The following is a 20,987-nucleotide window of genomic DNA, read 5'->3' as shown; positions in this document are numbered from 1 at the left end:
CTGGATGTTTTGCCTGATGTTCCTAGTTCCATCTTAGTCTCCATCATCCAGGAAGGCTTGGTGCCCACTCACCGTGGGTCAGGCTGGACTGAAGTCTAAGGATCAAGGAGCCCAAGGGCTCTCAATAGAGAGACGGTGTTCTCCTTCTGTTAGTATGGTCCAGCTGTGTGACATCTGTGTCTCCATTTGTCACTAGGGAAGTAGAGTTAAAGGTGGGAAAGCCCACCAGGATGGGAAATCCCACTCTGGTGTAAGCTGGCTTATTCTCAGACAATTTCCTATTTCCTGCCTTGGGCTAATGTATTGTCTTGAGACTGTTACGAGAGTTTTTAGGGTCAAAACCCTGGTTGTTGGTGGCCCCGACAACCTTAAAAACTGGGCTCAATCACCCATCCTCAATAGGCCCACTAAAGACACAATTAATAATGAGAAGCAGAAAAGGGGAGATTTATTTATTCAATATGGACATATTATGGAGAAGAGTAAATAAAGAAATCTAGTGGCCCACCTTTGCCAAGTCCATTTTCAGGATCCCAGTGTAAGGTTTGGGTTTAAACAGAGAGCAAGGTATATGCACAGCTGGGCAATCCAAGGCCAGATGTGGTCCAGCGCCTCATCAATGGCTCTGCTCCTCTCTCCTTCAAGGTGGTCTGACTACTTGTCAAAACTCTGTGGCCTCTCTTTCCAGGATACAAGCTTCTACTCTGGCTGGCTCCAGCTTCAACCTTTTCCCGATCCTTACATGAGACTCATAGAGAAAACTAATTCCATTGGGTTCATTGTTTAAATAATCTGATGGCCAAAGGGAGGGATACAAGTGTCTCTAAAACAAACAAACAAACAAAAAACAGCTTTCTACTTAAGCAGGTGCTTCCCTAAATATTTGGCAAAGCTCCATCCATGGTTTTTGCTTTTGTGTGGTGCTGTGGAATCAAGCCAGGGCCTCACATATCCATATCACTGGAGTCATCACATGTGTGACTGTAAATTCATTTGTGAACATCATGCCTTCGGAAAACTTTTACTGCGGTCAGTTTCTGGTGACCCCAACATCTGATCACACTCCTGTATACACATCGTCACCCACAGCCAGAAAAGCTGGGTTCTGGAGCACATATCCACAAGCCCAGATCCCAGGCAGAGGAAAGTCCAGCCAGAAGAGCATGTCCCCTGGGGCTAAGACAGACCAGAAGAGAAACCTGATTTCACTCTGATTTTTTATACAGACACAGAGAAATTCTTCAACATCGGACAGAAGGAGCTGTACCTGGAGGCCTGCAAACTGGTGGGTGTGGTGCCCGCCTCCTACTTCATCCGGAACATGGAAGAGTCCTGCGTGAACCTCAACCACCATGGTCTGGGCCCCCTGGGTACCAAAGCCATTGCTATAACTCTGGTGGTGAGCATGCTGGCCAGTGAAACACATCGAACCTGACAAAAGAGGACTAACAGGGTGGCTGTTTTGAGATTCAGAGGGAACCCTCTTTGGTGTCTAAAGAGCAACCTACCCTGGACCCTTCTTAGTCATTGGCCATTTTAGTCATTTTCCCTGTTAGCTCCTGGAAGAGGCTGTAGTTCGAAGACTGTGAGTCCTAGGAAAAATGTACGGGCTAGAACCAGGCCCAAGAGTTACTGCAATTACAAAATGTAGGCCTGGGTCTCCATTCCAAAACTGACTCTGGCCATGCAGAGAGTCACTACTGAGCCAGTCCACTCAACATCTATCTTTCATATTAATATTCTTAGACATCCTATTGCAGAGTTAATTGCATTTTCCCTCATGGGTAACATTAGCTCTTGCCTTACCACAATCAAACAAGGACCTGACCTTGGCTTCATCACAGATAAAACTGGCCATGTCCACAGAGACTTTGACAACTGCACATCACTGTCTCCGTGACTGTTGACTTAAGAAGGTGAAGAGAAAGTTTGATTTCAGAGAAAGCCCAGCAAAGTAAATAGGCAGATGTTCTGAGGAGGGGGCATCCAAAAACCAGTAAGAAAGAGATGGCTCAGTTGGTAGAGCACCTGCCACACAAGCATGAGAAGAACAGGTCAGATCCCCAACACTCATGTAAAAGCCAGGCTTTGTGGTATCTATCTATAACCCTGGCCCAGGTGGGACAAGGACGTGCAGATCCCTGTAACTGGCTGTATGCTTTATAAGTCTAGCCAATCATGAGCTCTGGATTCTGTGAGAGACTGTCAACAATACAGTGGCAGCTTTGCACAGTAGGGAATGCCTAAATTTAATCTCAGCACTTGGAAGGCAGAGGCTGACAGAACTCCAGGAGTTAAGGCCAAACTGGTCTCCATAGAAAATGCCAAGCCAACCAGGGATATCCAGTGAGCCCCTGTCTCAAAACCTGGGAGGTGGGACTGTTGAGCAATAGAGTAAGACATCTTGACATCAACTTCTGGCTTCCTCATGCTGTGCACACAGGAGCACATGCACAACATTTACATTCATGCACATGCATGTACACACTTAGGTATGCATGCACACCAGGCAGTGGCAGCACATGCCTTTACTCCCAGCACTCAGGAGGCAGAGGCAGGTGGATCTCTGTGAGTTCCAGGCCAGCCTGGTCTACAGAAAGAGTTCCAGGACAGCCAGTGCCACACAGAGAAACCCTGTCTCAAAACCCTGCCTTCCCCCCCCCCCGCCCCCAATTACTATCACCTTCCACCTGGCCCCACTTTCCTATTACAGATTTATTTTTATTTACGTGTATATGGAGGGGCCAGGAGCATGTGGATGCATGTGCCTGCAGAGAGCAAAGGAGTCAGATCCCCTGGAGATGCAGCCACAGACAGCTGTGAGTCACCCACTGTGGGTCCTGAGAATGCAACTTAGGTCCACTGCAAAAGCAGTATGCACTCCTAACAGGAAGTCATCTCTCTATCTCCTGGGCCCTACTTCTTAGAGTTCTCAGTATGTGTGTCTGTGTGTGTGTGTTTTCAGAGGTTGATGTCCGATATCTTCCTATATAGCTCTTACACAGGATCTCTCACTGAACATGAAGTTCACAGATTTGGCTAGACTTGGCTAGCCAGCAAGCCTCAGGGATCCTCAGTCTCCACCTTTCCCATGCTAGGATCACAGGCATGCCTCAGTACATGAGGTTGATGAGGAAGATCTGAACTCAGGTCCTCTGTTTGCCTGGCAAGCACATTATCTCCAGAGCCATCTCTTACAGACACCATGATCTCACTAACTCTTATACATTGCCACACTGAAAACGAGACCTCTGACACAGCACCCTCTTTCATGGTTGGAATATTCTAGAGAGAAGCCAAACTCAAGCAGAGGGGACAGAGAACCAATTTAGCTACTAACCACTTCCTCTGTTTCTCTTCCTCTCCCATTGTGATGGCCAAAGTCCAACACCACAGTTCTCAAACTGGAGCTGGAAGACAACTGCATCCAGCAGGAAGGCATCCTAAGTCTAATGGAGATGCTGCATGAGAACTACTACCTACAGGAGCTGGTAGGGCGCCCTCCTCCTCCAGCTCCTCCTGGCACACCTGGGGACTCAGAACCACTCAAGCCAAGCCAGAAACCCAACCCCCCACCCCACGCCCAGGTCAGCTTTGGGCAATCTCTAACCAGTCTGTGGGGGTCCTCCTCTCTAGACACAACTTCTCAGAGGAGGGCCATGCTTCAGAGGCTGGCTCGCGGGCACTGTACCCTGTAGCTGTGGGGAAATCTGAAGAGCCATTTCCAGCTGTGCAAGTCCCCACAAGGAATAATTTACCCATGCTAACAGAAGTGAGCTTTCTTCTCTGGAAAGCAGGGACCTGCTGAGATGGCTCATTTTCAGATTCTCCAAATGAATCTTCCTTAAGTTTCTAAGGTTGTTTAGAAGAACCAACATCTAAAGTAACAGGGCTAAATTGAGGGAGTTGTGTGTCAGTAACGACAATATTGGAGGGGAAAGAAAATGAGATATTGTGAGAGACGTTAGAGAAGCCATTTTGGAAACACGCTTTCTTGCCTTCTCTTCTCTCTGTCCTTCGCATTACCTTAATCCTAAGCCTTTCACACCAACCCTACTCTCTCCGTCATCCCCTGAGCAGCCCCGCTTGGTTTTGAGAGCCTCTTTGTGTGAGTCTTCCCTGCAGGCACATGTGTTCTTACCTCTCAGAACGTGTCAAACAATGGCCTTGGTTTGGAAGGAGCCAGGATCATCTCGGACTTCCTCCAGGAGAATAACTCTTCGCTATGGAAACTAAAACTTTCAGGTGAGCCCTTGGACAGGGAGAAGAATACACTGAGAATCAAAGGAAAGAACGGAGGCTTCTAGGGTCCGAATGTACTAGGCCAGAACAGAACAGGACCCTGCATCTTTCCCTTGCTGGACTAAGCAGCCTTCCCCTTGAAGAGCCACACCAACATCCTGCTCTCCTTAGCAAGCCTCTCTCTGCAGCACTCATCTTAGTCATCTCCGCTTTCCGGGGTCTGCCTGGCTTCTACGCCTTCCTTTCTTATGCTGTTTGTGTTTCACTCTCGTGACATGTTTTATTTATTATTTATTTATTTATTTTTGATTTTTGAGACAGGGTCTCTCTATGTAACCCTGGCTGTCCTAGAACTAGAGATCCTCTGTCTTTGCCTCCCAAGTGCTGGGACTAAAGGCATGTGCCGCCACCACCGCCCGACTCATGTCATCCTTTAAAGGGAATTCTCTGATCTCTATCTCGACAGCACTGCTCTACCATCACTCTCTACCCTGTTTCTCCAGCTGTCTTAATGTTCATCAATTACTTGATGTATACTCTAACATGAGCGATAACCTATCTGTTATTGGGCTAACAGGATCACTTGGATATTCTAGTACTAAACACACCCTCACTTGGGTTTGCAGCTGTATGCTATCTGCAGGCCTCTGGAACATCTATGCTAAGAAAAGAGTGTAAGAGGCCCTTGTGCTGAACAATGGGGCCTCTTTGGAGGACAAGTCTTTAGCCAGTTGATTTGGGATTTTCACAGATAAGTCCCAGGCCAGGTGTCCTGCAAAATTCCAAAACTGACAAAGAAAAAAACTTTAAAAGAAGACCCTTGAGAGGGCACAGAGACAGTATCCAAATTAACAAAATTAACCAAAAAAAAAAAAAAAAATAGAAACTGAGGAAATTCAAGAAATCATCAGATCCTACTACAAAAGCCTATACTTAATAAAACTGGAAAATCTGGATGAAATTGACAATTTTCTACACAGATACCAGATACTAAAGTTAAATCAGGAGCAGATAAACCATCTAAACAGTTCCATAACCCCTAACAAAAAATATAGAAACAGTCATTAAAAGTCTCCCAACCAAAAAAAAAAAAAAAAAAAAAAGCCCAGGACCAGATGGGTTTAGCACAAAATTCTATCAGACCTTGAAAGAAGACCTAATACCAATACTCTTCAAACTATTCCACAAAGTAGAAACAGAAGGAACACCACCTAATTCATTCTATGAAGCCACAGTTACACTGCGTATTCTCCCTTGGAGATGGAACAGTTTCTGTGTAATCAGGAACTTGTCACAATTTCTTTTCATAGAGGACTTCATAGGAGACTTTTTTCTACTTCTACCATATTTAATGTTCCAAATAGATTTTAAAAACTGGCTGAGCACATATTACTTTTAGCTTCAGAAGATATCATGTATATTTAAGAGGCATTTAACTATTATAAATTATTTTGATGCCGGGCGGTGGTGGCGCACACCTTTACTCCCAGCACTTGGGAGGCAGAGGCAGGCGGATTTCTGAGTTCGAGGCCAGCCTGGTCTACAGAGTGAGTTCCAGGACAGCCAGAGATACACAGAGAAACCCTGTCTCGAAAAACCAAAAAAAAAAAAAAAAATATTTTGATGACTTAAAAATGTCAATCCTGAGTTATACAATTTATTTATTTTAAAATAAATTTTATTAGTTAAAAAGAAAGTATACCCTTGAGCCAGGTGGTGGAGGTGCATGCCCTTAGTCCCAGCACTTGGGAGGCAGAGGCAGGTGGATCTCTGAGTTTGAGGCCAGTCTGGTCTACAGAGTGAATTTCAGGACAGCCAGGGCTATTCAGAGAAACCCTGTCTCGAAAACAAACAAAGAAGTGGACACTTGCAGTTTCAGAAAGTGGAGCTCTCGGACACAGACTATGCATCACTTACTTTTCTGTTGCTGTGATAAAATATTGTGACCTACGGAAGAAAAATCCCCAAGTATCTGCTTACAAAGCATGAGGACCTGAGGTCAGACCCCAGCCCCCATGTGAAAGCCAGATACAGGTAGCTTACATCTGTAACTCCCAAGGGAGGAAAAGTGTTACGCACATCCAGGGATCTCTTCAGCCAACCTAGCCAAAATGGCTGGCTCTGAGGTTCTGTGAGAGATCATATCTCAAAAGATAGGTATGGAGTGATAGAGAAAGGTCTTCAGGCACTGCATAGGTATGGGCACAAACACACACATGCATACATACACACATACACACACATGCACATACACACACACATCTGTGCGTGCATAATCACACACACAAAATAACAAAATTCAAAAAAAAATCCACATCTGAATTTTTCAATGAAAAAAAAAAGCTCTTAAGATACAAAGAGGTATCTTAAAATACCCCACATCTTAAAAGTATCCAGAAAAAAAACAGGATGCTTATTTTAATACAAATCCTATTGTATGTTTGGTATTCCTTTGTTTCCTTGAGTTTCACTTGTTTTTGTGTAAATGCATTTTCCCTGTGGCGGAACCCATAGACAGCTCTCATTCTCTGAATGGCACTTCATGCTGTTAGAGAGATAGCATGTCTTATTAGCATCCCAGTACTGAAGGGACAGTGATAGGTCCTGTCCAGTTTTCAAGCTCCCCATTAATGTTTCAAAGGACTTTCTTGCATGCACATCTTTTGGGCATACATTGGTGTATCTAGATGGACACCCTAGGGTGTCATGAGTGCATATATCCACCTTTGTGAAGTTCAGTTTCTGCATTTCCCCTTAAGAAGCCTATAGCAGGTTACAATTCTACCATGAACGATCACCCTGTTCTACTACAGAAGAGGATTAACCAAGATATTTGTGAACCACATAGTCAAGAGTGTAGGCATTAAAGTCACAGTGCATGGGTCTGAGTCTGGTACCTATCTACCCTTTTGTTCAGTTGACCTCATTCTTCTCGTGCATAAACCTTTAAGAACTACATACTTTAGCGTAGACAGTGGTTTTGAGGACTAAGTGAATTACAGTCTAAAGTGCCTACACCAGCTGGGGTATTGAGACATACTCATCACTAGTAGTTCACATTGATGTTGAGATGGAACATCTTCTCAGATGTCTGTTGCTTCCTGGATTTCCTCTTCTATGAAATGTCAGTTGTTAGTTAGATGGGGCTCCTTTATGCTTGTTAGGCATTCAGTTTTGGATTTAAAAAAAAAAAAAAAAAAACTTTTGTGTGGGGATATTGTACCTGCATGTATGTCTGTACACCACTTGTGTACCATGGAAATCAGAAGAGGGCACTGGATCCCCTGGAACTAGAGTCACAGGTGGTTGTGAGCCTCCATGCTGAAAAATGAACCTGGCTCTTATGGAAGAACAGCCGGAGCTCTTAACCGCTGAGCCATCCCTCCGTTCTAAATGTTAGCCATTCTTAATACAGTATAGATATTCATATTATATTTGACATCAGATAGGAGGAAGGAGATGGGCAACAGTCTCCCCCTACTCCTTGTGTCTACCTATTGGCTTCAAGTGCGTGCCTGTGTGCGTGTGTGCGTGTTCCATCAAAGGGAAAGTGCCAGGCAGGCAGATATGGGAGGACCAGGGAGCATGGTGTGGAGTAAATTGTTAATGAAGCACCCTCCCTACAGGAAACAAGTTCAAGGAAGAATGTGCTTTACTTTTATGCCAAGCCCTGTCGGTAAGGAGCGTGTGGGGATGTCCCTTCACAAGTCTGGGTGACCTGGGGATGCTCTGGGCAAAGCCACTTGTGTGGTTTGGGGAACTAATATATGTTTGGTCTCTGCAAAAGCTTCAGTAAGTCATAGGGCTTTCTGAGTAGCAATAATTCTCCCAGGAAGCATTAACAGTTAAACTGAAAAAGCATGTCGGAAATCATTTGCTAAGAACCCGGGCCCACTCAGTTTCAGGTTCCTAGGAGCCCTCTTTCACTCTGCCCCAAGGTTAACTGAAAAACTTGAGGTCAACCTCTTGCTTGGACATGATGGCCCATGTTTGTAATCCCAGAACTAAGAGGGCTAAGGCAGAAGGATGGAGAGTTCAAAGCCAGCCTGTAATATGTAGTGATATATCCTGTCTCAAATTAAATAAATAAGCAGATGAAATTAACCTTTCTTTCTACAATGTGTCCCTCCAGTCCAATTACAGAATCAGGTCACTGAACCTCAGCCACAACGAATTCTCTGATACTGGAGGGGAGTACCTGGGACAGATGCTGGGTATGTCCCCGTGGACAGAAGTGAACCAGACAAGGGAGGTGGGGAGGAGCTGGGGTGAGGGACTGGGAACGGGCCACATAGAGCTGGATTTCCCTTTTAATTAATTTACTAATTTCTATAGGTGTGGGTGTTTTGCCTTTGTGTATGTCTGTGTGAGGGTGTTGATCCACTGGAACTGGCATTACAGACAGCTACCAACGCTCTTTCCCTTGATTTTTAACTTGACCTTGAATGTTTTCTTTGTGGGGGTTTGTTCTGTTGGTTTTTCTTTTGATTTGGTTTTAGTTGTTGCTGCTGATGTTGTGTTTTGGGGTGGTTTTTTTTTTTTTTTTTGGTTGTTTGTTTGTTTGTTTGTTTTGTTTTGTTTTGCTTTGTTTTTCGAGACAGGGTTTCTCTGTGTAGCCCTGGCTGTCCTGGAACTCACTCTGTAGACCAGGCTGGCCTCAAACTCAGAAATCTGCCTGCCTCTGCCTCCCAAGTGCTGGGATTAAAGGCGTGCACCACCACTGCCCGGCATGTTTTGGGTTGTTTGTTTGTTTGTTTGTTTGTTTGTTTGTTTTTGTAGTTTTGGTGGCTTTTTGCAACTCTGTCTCACTGTTACTATATCCCAGGCTGACCTTGTACTTAAGGTCCTCCCGCCTTCCAAGTGTTTGGGTCCTAGGTGTATATGTCCTGAATGTTCCCATCATAAAAGAGGTACAGATCATGCTCAGAATACTAAAAGAAAGCAACCATCTGGATGTGAGAAGCAAAACTCGCCAGGTATTAGCAGATCAGAGAGAGAGCAGTTTGCATGAGGGCTGGAGAGACGGCTCAGCAACTGAGTGCTTACTGCTCTTCTAGAAGACCAGAGTTCTGTTCCTAGCACCGGAATCAGGCAACGCCCCCATGACTCCAACTCCTGAGGATCAACACCCTCTTCTGGCCTCTTTGGTCAGCCACACATACGGCATACGTTCACACAGATACACACACACACAAGATAAAATAAATCTTAGGGCTGGAGAGATGACTCAGCAGTTAAGAGCACTTGCTGCTCTTGCAGAGGACCTGAGTTAGATTCCCAGCACCCACGAGGTGGCTCACAACTGTCTATAACTCCAGTTCTGGGGCATCGGATGCCATCTTCTGACCTCCACAGCTACCAAGCGTGCAAGTGGTACACATACATACATGCAGGCAAAACATTCACAAATAAAACAAAAATGAATATGTTAATAAAAAATTTTAAATTCATAGAAAATAATTAAACAAATCTCTAAAAAGAAAAAAGCAGTCAGCTGCCATGGGGTAGATTGGTTACTACATTTCACACTGGTAACATAAACTGCACCTAAACAATTCACATGTTTTATAGAAATATATTTAAAATATACATGTGATAAAAGATTATTTCTTTTTGGTAAATTTTATTATTTGATTTTGCTCTTTTGAGAGACAGTGTCTCTCTATGTAGCCCTGGCTGTCCTGGAACTTGGTCTATAGATCAGGCTGGCCTTGAACTCTCAGAGACCGGGAGGTCTCTGCCTCTGCCTCCCGAGTATTGGGGGCTATGGTGCCACCACACCCAGCTCTATCATTTTAATTTGGAGTGTTGTTGTTTGCCTGTTGAGACAAGATTTCCCCTCAAACTCCTGGTCTCCCTGCTTCCACCTCTCAAGTTCAAGGATTAAAGGGATGCACTACTATGTATGACCAGCAGTCAAGGACAAATTTAAAAGACAAGCAAGGATGGGGGAGTGACAAGATCCAAGAGGAGATGCGAGGGGCTAAGGCTTGATCTCTACCCAGTGAGTTCCAAGCCAGCTTAGAGGTTACAGAGTCTGTTGACCTCTAAGCATGGAGGTGTGGGCCTATAGTCCCACCTGCTTGGGAGACTAAGACTAGAAAACCATGAGTCGGGGCTGGAGAAACAGGCTCAGTGGTTAAATTGAGGACCCAAGTTCAAATCCCTGAACCCGCATGGGGGCTTACAACCATTCTATGTGTGAACTGGGCATGGTGGTGCACATCTCTAATCCCAGCACTCAGGAGGCAGAGGCACAGGCAGGAAGACTGCCACAATTACATAGCCAGTTTTAGACCAATGATAGCTATATGCTGAGGCCCTTTCTAAAATACAAATAAGTTTTCAAAGTGTGTTGGCTGTACAAACCTCTAACTTCTATCCATCTTTAGATAACTGTGTCCACAAGTCAGTCAGTCTCTCTCTCTTTCTCTTTCTCTCTCTCTCTCTCTCTCTCTCTCTCTCTCTCTCTCTCTCTCTCTCTCTGAAACAAAGTCTTATATAATCCAAACTGGCCCAGAAGTTGCCATATATTTAAGGATGAGCTTGCATTTCTGATTCTCCTGCCTCTACCTTTTTAGTGCTAAGATTACTCCCATGCACAACCATGCCCAGTTTATTCGGTGCTGAAGATCAAACTCAAGGCCTCATGCATGCTAGGTAAGCCCTCTACCAACTGAGTCACAGCCCTCAAGGTCCCAGACGGACACTTAAGATACTTCACTGTATTTGTGACTTCAGGGTAAACATCTGTAAGAACAGAGTCCTGCCACATTCTGTGTTGTTCTCTTAGGTAGCGTCTCAAAGTGCACACCTCTTCATGGGAGAACATCTGTGCTCACTTAATTATTTACCAGGTAGATCATGCCACCTGCCCTCTGCACTGTGTCATCTTTCCCAGAATTACAGGTCATTGTTCAATCAAGTACCTAAGTAACTAACAGAAACTTATCACCTGGCCGCGCATGGTGGCATGTGACTTTAATCCCAGCACTTGGAAGGCATAGATGGACCTCTGTGAGTTCCAGGCCAGCCAGGCTACATAGTGAAACTTTGTCTTTAAAAGAAATTTTTATTAAGCTCTCAGCTAAGGGGGCTTCTAGCTTGCATACCCATCTCCAATGCTGAGGCTGGGTCTCAGGGAGGTGGGGGATGCCAAGCTGACTCACTGCCCCTCCCAGCCCTTAATGTAGGGCTCCAGTCATTGAACCTGAGCTGGAATCATTTCAACATTCGGGGAGCTGTGGCCCTGTGCAATGGTCTCCGGGTAAGTCACACTGAGAGGCATACTAAGCTGCTTTCTTGTGATCACCGTGGGTTCAGGTCTACAGAGCACTCAGTGAGGGTCTTTTGAGTTGTTGGGCTTCCTTCCGTGATTCCTGGATGGGCACTACTATTTTATAAGTCCTCCCTACTGAGGCCTGAGTACCACTATGAGGGGCACTTTTAGGGGACAGTTTAGCTAAAGGGCAGGGAGATGAAATTCCAAAAGGAACGAATCTCAGGAGAACTTGAGAATGAGCCCTACCAGGAGAGGACAGTAATGACCACATAGATCTGTCTCTGCTGAAAGTCACTGGGCTGTGGGTTAGGGGGAAGAGGAGGAGGGTGAAGGTGAAGTAAGGGTTACACTTGGCCGGGCGGGGTTAAGGTAAGAGTTGTGGAGGGTGACAATAGGGCGATGTTATGATAGGGCAGTGATAAGGGTTAGGGTTTAGATCGATTAGGATGGGAGTGAGGGTTGGGGCTGGGCTGGCACTCCAGGCATTTTCCTGGGGAAGTCTCACTCCATCTTGATGCTACTGTTGTTCCCCTCCCTTGGAGTCTAACGTGACCCTGAAGAAACTGGACGTGTCCATGAACGGCTTTGGGAATGATGGAGCTCTGGCTCTGGGGGACGCCCTCAGACTCAACAGCTGTCTGGTCTACGTTGATGTCAGTAGTAATGGCATCACCAATGAGGGGGCCTCCAGAATCAGCAAGGGCCTGGAAAACAACGAGTGTCTCCAAGTGCTGAAGGTAGGCTCACCGAGCTGGCACAAGCTCTCTGTGTCTATATGCCATGCGTATCTGCCTATGTGTCCATGAGTGTGTGCGCATGAATGTGTACATGTACATATGTTTATATGTATGTGATGCATCTGTCCGTCTGTGTTGTAGGGAAGCAGGGTAGTAGAACTGGACTGGGTACTGCTGGGGAGGATCATCATCCCTCCGGTACCTCTGTGTGCACACGTGTGCTTGTGCTATAGACCCAGGGCTGCCTCTGCTTTCTGGTGACACAAGTGCTTCTAAACACATCTTCCCTCGTGCCATCTAGGTGTCTCTTGGGATTTCCTTCATGCTAAGGCCATATTATGCTTTGGGGATACTAATCCTAGATCCCAGTGGTTTCTTGCACTACAGCCTAGTCCTCTGCAGCCTCCGCTCACCCCTGTCCTCCATTGTTCTCTCTGGCCTCTGACTCCTCCTCTCCTTCTTAGCACCTGCTTTCGTGCCTGCTCTGCTGAAGAGCATAGCACACAAAGGTCCGTGACTACCTTCGACCTCCTGAATGAGGGGACTGCTACCAGCACTCTACTCTCCCCTCCCTGCAGAACCCACTGTGATTCCTAACTATACTCTCATTTGAATGTGAAGTCTTCCTAAGGACAAGGATGTTTGGTGATCATTGGCCATGATCACACCGCTCATGCCCAGTATGGTGCTGGAAGCACAGTGAATCTATAGAAAGTGGATGGATGGATGGATGGATGGATGGATGGATGGATGGGTGGATGGATTGATAGATGAATGGATGGATTAATATTTTGTTATAAATTAGGTTACTTTGTGGAAACTGTTTATGACCCAGGCTGTTGGACAGTTTGAAAACAGATGCAAAAGGACTTCTGTTTCTGGGTCCTCTCTTTGGGCTCTTTCAAGGCACACCCTACATTGGATGGATGTGCTAATTCATCAGTCATTACCCAGTGTGGCCAATTATCTCTGCCAGCTCCAGTTTCCAAATGGGAGAACAGAGGCTAAGTGACTTATTCAGACCACATAACTATGAAGAGAGTGGACACTTGTATCTGGCTTTCTAAGGCCATTCGAATACCACCCCCCCCCCAAGGGGACATGGAGGCATGGCATCCCAATGGAGGCATGACAGGTGTTGGGGCCCTTACTGATGGAGGAACAGACATGAGAAAACTGAAGATGAGTCCTGCTGCAGAGATGCTGGTAAGGGGTCAAGAGGACACCAGATTCTGGCAGAGAGAGTATGGACATGGCCAGTAGAACCAGAGTGGCCATCTAGGGCATGAAAAGTAGAGGTCCCCGCTGGAGTGGAATGGGACTGCTCGGCTCAGAGAGGTGGTCCAGGCTGTAAGTGACTCAGCCTCCAAGTCCAGGGGAACCTAGAATGGTTGGACAAACCTGAACCTTTTTAAAGGTTCTTTTGACTTAAGAAGTCAGGCTGGCAAGATGGCTCAGTGGGCACTGCCATTTGCTGCCAGGCTTAACGACCTGAGTTCAATCCCTAGAACCACAAGCTAGAAGGAGAAAAACTGACTTCTAAAAGTTGTCCTCTGACCTCCACATGCACAGCATGGCATACATGTACACATGTATACACACAAACACATATACACATACATACACACAAATACATACATACATACATGTATATACACACATATATACATACAAACAGAAACATACATACACAAATACACATACATGCACAGAGACACATACATACACACACAAACACACACACACACACACACACACATATATATATATATACACATAAACACACACACATTTTTTTCTAATGTTTTAAATGAAAGAAAAACTTAGAATATTTCCAGTGGGAATTCTACTGTTCTCTACACCCATTCTCCTCAATCCTCAGTCTTGGGAAATTAAGAAATGTCCCTGGGAAATGCGTCCCACCAAGGCCAGATGCCAAGCTGTTTAAGCATGGGGTTTTATCGTCAGAGAGCAACAGAGCCTGGGAAACTGGCCCACAGTAAACGCTCAATAAGACCTGTGGCTTCCCTCCTAATACAGCCAACTGAAGTGGCCTTCAGAAGCAGCAGCCACCACTCAGATGCTGCTGCTGTGCACTGGGTACCTCCTTGGATGCCTGGGATGAATTATCAGGTTGGGCCCTTGAAACAATTCCTCTGTGGTAATAGGTATAGAGAAGCCCGTGAGTCAGACCCAAGGCTGGCTGACTACACACTCCCTCTTCCTAACTTACATCCATCCTGCAGTGGCTTGCCCTGGTAACAATAACCTAAGCCCACAGATTCACCATGGTATGACCTTTCCTGGCTTTGGGGCCCCCTCTGATTCTGCTTACAGAACATGTGCTATCACCCAACCCCCATGCTGCTCCACCTTCATCCTTTTCTGCTTTTTTTCTTCTTTGGTGAATCTCTTCCTGGCTCTGCTCCTGCTCCCATCAGATATGATTAATCCTCCCCCACATCCCAGCAAGGCTTCCCTCAAGGCTCCCCTACTTGTGCTGGACCTTCCTTTCTTGGTTCCTACAGTATGTCCCTCTGTCACTGCTGTCATCCTATATTTGATGCCATTTGCTTGTTTAATCTGTCTCCTCTAACTAGAGTGACATTATCTGAGGACAGACCCTTGTCATGTCTTCCTGGGCTCAGATCACTGTCCAATACACAGTGGGCCTCAATATTTGCTGGAGGATGAGTGGATGGGAGGGTGGGTGGTGGGTGAGATGGATTGAGGAGTAGGTTGGTGGGTGGATGAGTAGTAAGGTAAGATGGATAAATGCATGGATGCATGGATAGATAGACGGGTAGGTGGGTGGATGAATGGATGAATGCATGGATAGATGCATGGATGGATGAATGGATGCATGTATGCATGCATGCATGCACAGATGGATGCATGGATGGATACATGGATGGATGGATGAATGGATGGATGGATGGACAGATGGATAAATGGATGGATGCAATCATGCACGGACAGATGGATGGATGGATGGATGAATAGATGGATGGATGAATAGATGGATGGATGAATAGATGGATGGATGAATAGATGGATGGATGAATAGATGGATGGATGAATAGATGGATGGATGAATAGATGGATGGATGAATAGATGGATGGATGAATAGATGGATGGATGAATAGATGGATGGATGAATGGATGGATGCAATCATGCACGGACAGATGGATGGATGGATGGATGGATGGATGGATGGATGGATGGATGAACAGACGGATGGATATGTAGGCATATATTTTTCACAACCTATTTTAATAAGGGTTCAACCTTCCCTCTAGTTCACTGCCCACCAGAGGTAGTGGAAAAGAAAGGGTATTAGGATATGGTGGAAGTGGACCTGTTGAGAAATAGTTCTTTGGGGCAATTCCAGCCTTCATTGTTCTCAGTCCAGTCGACTAGCAAATACCAAACATGAATTGCAACTACAGCTCAGTCCCTCAGCAGACACCACACATGTGAATCAGCAGCAGTTCTATCCAGAAGAACTGAGAGACCTGCCAATTGTCCTGAGTCTGAGGAAGCAGCAAGGAGCTGCAAGAATCTCCTGAGTTCTTTGGTGAGCTTCTCTCTATAAAGCCACCACAAGGGAAGCTCAGCAACCCAGTATAAGGCAAACCAGTGCATGCACGACATCAGCAGAGACTAGTGAAGCAGAGCAAGGCAGACCCGTGCTGGAGCTCCCACTGTCTGTGGGGTCACATTTATATTCTTTCTAAACATGGCTCATCCTTTCACGTGTTTGCTATACCAGAACATCCCTTCAGCTGTGTCAGCTTCAGCAAAAACATCATTTGATATAACCGACTTTCCAAAGAAACCAGAAGTCTCCACTTCACGGATGAATGGACGGATGATGAGAGAGAGGCTGATGAGTGTTGGGTGAATGAATGGATTGATGGTGAGAGAGATTAATTAGTGGATTCGTGGGCAGATGAATGGAAGGTGAAGCGAACTGATGAGTAGATGAATGGATGGATGATAGACGGAGAAAGGGATGGATTAATAGATTACAGGTGGGTAGTAAATGAATAGATAAACGGGGGCTGAGTTTGGCTGGAAAGATGGAAGGACATATGGTCAGAAAGATGGAATAGATTGAAGGAATAGATGGAGGAGTCGCAAGCTAACACAGCCTCTCCTGCCCCCGTCTCAGCCTCCTCCTGCTGCTGTGTTCTTCACCTACAGCTTTTCCTGAACCCTATAAGCTTGGAGGGGGCGTATTCTCTTATCATGGCCATCAAGAGGAACCCAAAATCCAGGATGGAAGACCTTGACATTTCTGTAAGTGATCAAATACCAGTCACTTGTGCTGGGGAGCACAAGCTAGTTACCATTCTGCCACCAGTGCCACCAGCTGTGTCCCTCCCAGGCCCTCACACACAAGAGGCAAGGGGCTGAGTGATAGAAGTAGCTCTCCAGTCAGTATCACCACAATGCGGAATAATTTATTCGATCCTGGGAACCCAGGATCTGAGCACCCAAGGGTGTCAATGAGGAAAAAACAAAAAGAGAGGTGGGTGACTCCAGAACAGAATTTGTGCACTGCCAAATTCAGTAATAAATGGACTGAGTCTCGGAATGTTTCAGAATCCCAGAATTTTTTTTTTCCAGCTCTGGCTTCCCTGAAACTGCCTGCCTCTGCCTCCCAGAATGCTGGGATTAAAGGACTGTACCACATACCTAGCCAGAATCCCAGGATCTTTAGGACCCATCTCATGAGTGCATTTTTGTTTCAAGACTTGTGGCCTGTTGTGCTCAGAGCTGTACCTATAAGTGATCCTTTCCTGAAGGAGAAAAGTGGACCAACCGACCTTCCACCAGGGACTTGCCAGATCACCACAAAGATGGCAGCTGGTACTAACAACATCCTATACTTTTGATCACTGGTGCTTTTTGTCCCAAAGTAATTTTATTATCGCAGCTCCCCGATTGCTACTCTAGGAGGTTGGCAGGGTGCTGTGATCATTTCCAGGATGACTATACCAAAGTAACACAAATCACGTGACTTGTGGGCTGGTGGGTTCTTTCTCTGGACTTAAGGAGGAATCTGCCCTTGAATTCTCTCCTAGCATCTGCAGTTGCTAGCCATTATTGACACCCCTTGGCTTGCAGACTTATCACCCCAAATCCTGCCTTTTTCTTGGCATTTTCCTTGAATGTATGTCTAACTCTAAGCAAAAGCCCTTTTTCTTTTTGGTAAGGATTTTGTCATATTAGGTCAGGGCCCACCCTAAGTGATGTCATTCACCCCAGTGATGTCATTCCATCCAATGATGTTAGTTTGTTCAGATGACATCATTTCACCCTGATAGCTTGAGTATCTCTAACAAAGAGCCGATTTCATGAGATGAGGTCATATCTACAGGGCTGACTTCGAACCCACTTAGCATAGTGGTGCATGCCTTTAATTCTAGCACTTTGGAGGCAGAGGCAGGTGGATCTCTGTGAGTTCAAGGCCAGCCTGGTCTACAGAATGAGATCCACAACAGACAAGTGAGACCCAGTCTCGAAAACAAAACAAAAACGACTTCAAGCCCCCCTTTGGTGTGTATAATTTGTTGCTATTGCTGTGACATACTACCCTGACAAGCAGTGAGGAAAAGGTTTGTTCCAGGTTATAGTTCAGTGTAGCAAAGAAGTCACAGTGGTAGGAGCTTGAAGCATTTGGTCACATCACATTCACATGACCATAGGCATGTTTGGTTCTTGGCTAGCCCTCTCTCCTCTTACATAGCCCAGACCCCCAAACCAGGGAATGGTCTGGGTCTTCTCACATCAATTAAGACACGACAATCCGATACAGCCTGCAAGCCAACCTGATCTAGCCAGTCCCTCCTTCAGACCCTCTTCCCCAGCGAGTCTCAGGTTATGGCAGGTTAACATTTAAAACTTACCATCAGGAGGACAGGAGCACAAACTCAGCCTGTCACACATACTTTCCCGAGTTTCCCACTTTAACTACAAGGAAAGCAGAAGCATAGCCATTAGGTCATTTTCCCAGTACCCATTAGCCAACTAGAAACACCTAGGTGTAAGCCAGGACCCTACCTTCTCCTCCAGTCCAGTGAAGATAGTGACATGAGAATCCCTTTCTTCCGGGGAATGGTGGCACACACCTTTAATCCCAGCACTTGGGAGGCAGAGGCGGGTGGATTTCTGAGTTTGAGGCCAGCCTGGTCTATAGAGTGAGTTCCAGGATAGCCAGGGCTATACAGAGAAACCCTGTCTTGAAAAACCAAGAAAGAAAGAAAGAAAGAAAGAAAGAAAGAAAGAAAGAAAGAAAGAAAGGAAGGAAGGAAGGAAGAAAGAAAGAAAGAGAGAGAAGGGAGACTCTCTTTCTTTCACTAAAGCTTCTCAATGATGTCTTGTAAGATTACCCTGATGCTTGCAGTGATCTGAGTCATGATACTTTAATATCTGAAGCTAAATACCTCTCCTCTGGAAGGTGCTGCTGTTCTTCTTTCCCACTGTGCTCCCTCACCCAACCCTTCCCATTCCTCCTCCTCCCTCAGAGGTCCCATCTCTCCACACTCACACTATAGCTATGACTGCATCAGGATACAAAGCCCCTCCTCCTCCACCCACACTGCCCCAGCATCTCGGGCACATTCAGATTTCATGGCCATTTGCCCACCTGACTGGGTCAAGTGTAAAACATAGATCCAGGTTTGGTACACTTGAGAGAACTGTAAAAATGTACTTCTTAGGGCTTAGATGGCACCTCAGATGACACAGGGGTCTATGAGCCACAGCCTAACTGCCATTAAAGAAGCCTGCCACAGCCGGTGGATGGAGTTAGCCAGTTGGTGTCTTTTCTCGTGCCGTGATGGAACAGATGGAGCCAGTATGCTATGAAGAAAGGATTCCTATTTAGTTCACATCGCCAGAGGCCGAATGACCCAGTAGCCTGGCACCAGCTCTGGTGAGGGCCCTCTTGATCACCTCACCGTATGGCAGATGGCATCATACTGGTCTTGTTTATGGGAAGGAAAAGATGCTGCATGGAGAGACAGGAAGCCAGAGACTCCGCGTTATGTGCAGACAACTCCTCCTTTTTTATTTTATATTTAGTTGGTGTGTGTTTGTTTGTTTGTAGACAGCGTTTCTTTGTGTAGAACCAGCTGTCTTGGAACTCACTCTGTAGACCAGGCTGACCTCAAACTCAGAGACATGACTGCCTCTGCCTCCCGAGGGCTGGGATTAAAGGTGTGTTCCACCACTACCTGGCCGGATAACCCTTGAACTAACAGGTCCCCTGAGTATGATGCCTGTTCCTGTGAGGGTGGTGACCCCCGTGTCCCAATCTCCTCCCACTAGGCTCCATCCCTGAAAGGTCCCATTACTCCTCATCTGCCACCCTGGGCACCAAGGTCCTAAACTCTTGTCAACAGTGGTGATATAACTCTAAATGGTCCTGGAATCCCAGCTTTGTGGATGCTCCTGGGACCAGAGTCTCCACAAAACCTTCAGCGCTTAAACATAAATTCCATCCTTTGAAAAGGAAAGAGGTACTCAGAACCACATCTGAAGAAACCGAGGATTGTGTACAAGATGGAAAGCAGGCTAGATCACTCTTCCAAAGCACACACATTCTCCATGTCCTGGAAGTTAGCTCCAACTTCTTCCAAAAGAGTAGTTTCTTGTTCACTGTGAGCCATAGCAGGATGGTCGGGCATCAGGGATCCTGGGTACCAGCTCTGAGTAACAACATCCATCAAATGTGGGCACTTACAGCTACCATCTCAGAGAAAAATGAGCCGATTGCATGTGATGAGCCACCAGAACACAATGAAAATATCTAATCAAAACCTCCTAGGAGACCTGAGCATATGGACACAGGCCTATAATCCTAGTACTCAGGGGTCAAGCAGAAGGAGCACCATGAGTTCATACTCCCATGCTCCATAGTGAGTTCAGGGCCAGTCCAGGCTACAGAGTAAGGCCATATACACATACATACATATATACACATATATACATACATATACATAATATATACACACATATACATATATACACATATATACATGTATACGTGTATATGTGTATATATGTATGTATTTTATATATTTGCATTTAATATAAAAATTAATATTACATATATAATTTTTTTTAACCTGGGAAACTTACCAGTTAAGTTATAAGATACATAACACCAGATCAGTGCTGAGGATGTAGCTAAGTTTGGTAGACTAAGTGGAGACAGGAGGATTACCATGAGTCCAAGGCTATATTAGATGACTTTTACGAATCAGTCCCAAGGTAGAAAACACCGGCCATGCCAGTTCAGAAGCAGAACAAACCAGAAAGGACCGAAGTGCCTGAACTTGGGTTGGCAGGGAGGGATGGGTACTCTACTCATCAGGCAAATGACTCAATGACAGCACCCCCACCATGACCCTTCTCTTCCTGCTGCAGAATGTTCTGGTATCAGATCAGTTCGTCAAAGTCCTGGATGGGGTCTGTGCCATTCACCCCCAGCTGGATGTGTTATACAAGGGATTGCAGGGTCTCTCCTCCAAGAAAACCATTGCCCTGGGGACCAGCCCCATGAAGCTGATCCAGGTGAGCCCTGCCTCCCTCTTAGAGCCTCAGAGAGCCCTGGAGGAAGCTGCCACATGGCCCCAAGTCATCCGTCCAGCACTGGCTCCCTCTCAGTGTCTATGTGAGCCTTGCTTGCTTGCTTGCTTGCTTGCTTGCTTG

General features: G+C 45.9%; 1 protein-coding gene across 4 annotated transcripts in view; it reads left to right on the top strand.

Moving 5' to 3' along the window:
- Positions 1 to 20,987, top strand: part of Lrrc74a (leucine rich repeat containing 74A) — a 29,456-nt gene that overhangs the window by 3,990 nt on the left and 4,479 nt on the right. For 2 of the 4 annotated variants that reach the window (XM_076921584.1, XM_076921586.1), the window contains 9 exons: positions 1,227 to 1,399; positions 3,384 to 3,491; positions 4,149 to 4,245; positions 7,869 to 7,918; positions 8,375 to 8,456; positions 11,424 to 11,509; positions 12,067 to 12,261; positions 16,470 to 16,565; positions 20,703 to 20,849. In XM_076921584.1, the coding sequence (XP_076777699.1) occupies positions 1,227 to 1,399; positions 3,384 to 3,491; positions 4,149 to 4,245; positions 7,869 to 7,918; positions 8,375 to 8,456; positions 11,424 to 11,509; positions 12,067 to 12,261; positions 16,470 to 16,565; positions 20,703 to 20,849 (1,034 nt within the window). Of the gene's footprint in view, positions 1 to 1,226; positions 1,400 to 3,383; positions 3,588 to 4,148; positions 4,246 to 7,868; positions 7,919 to 8,374; positions 8,457 to 11,423; positions 11,510 to 12,066; positions 12,262 to 16,469; positions 16,566 to 20,702; positions 20,850 to 20,987 lie in introns of all 4 variants that reach the window. The other 2 variants (XM_076921583.1, XM_076921585.1) reach the window with 1 other exon arrangement.

This window comes from Arvicanthis niloticus, chromosome 23 (genome assembly GCF_011762505.2).
Source record: "Arvicanthis niloticus isolate mArvNil1 chromosome 23, mArvNil1.pat.X, whole genome shotgun sequence".
Classification (NCBI taxonomy): domain Eukaryota; kingdom Metazoa; phylum Chordata; class Mammalia; order Rodentia; family Muridae; genus Arvicanthis; species Arvicanthis niloticus.
Note: the sequence above shows the minus strand (reverse complement) of the source record. Positions and strands in the feature narration are given on the sequence as shown.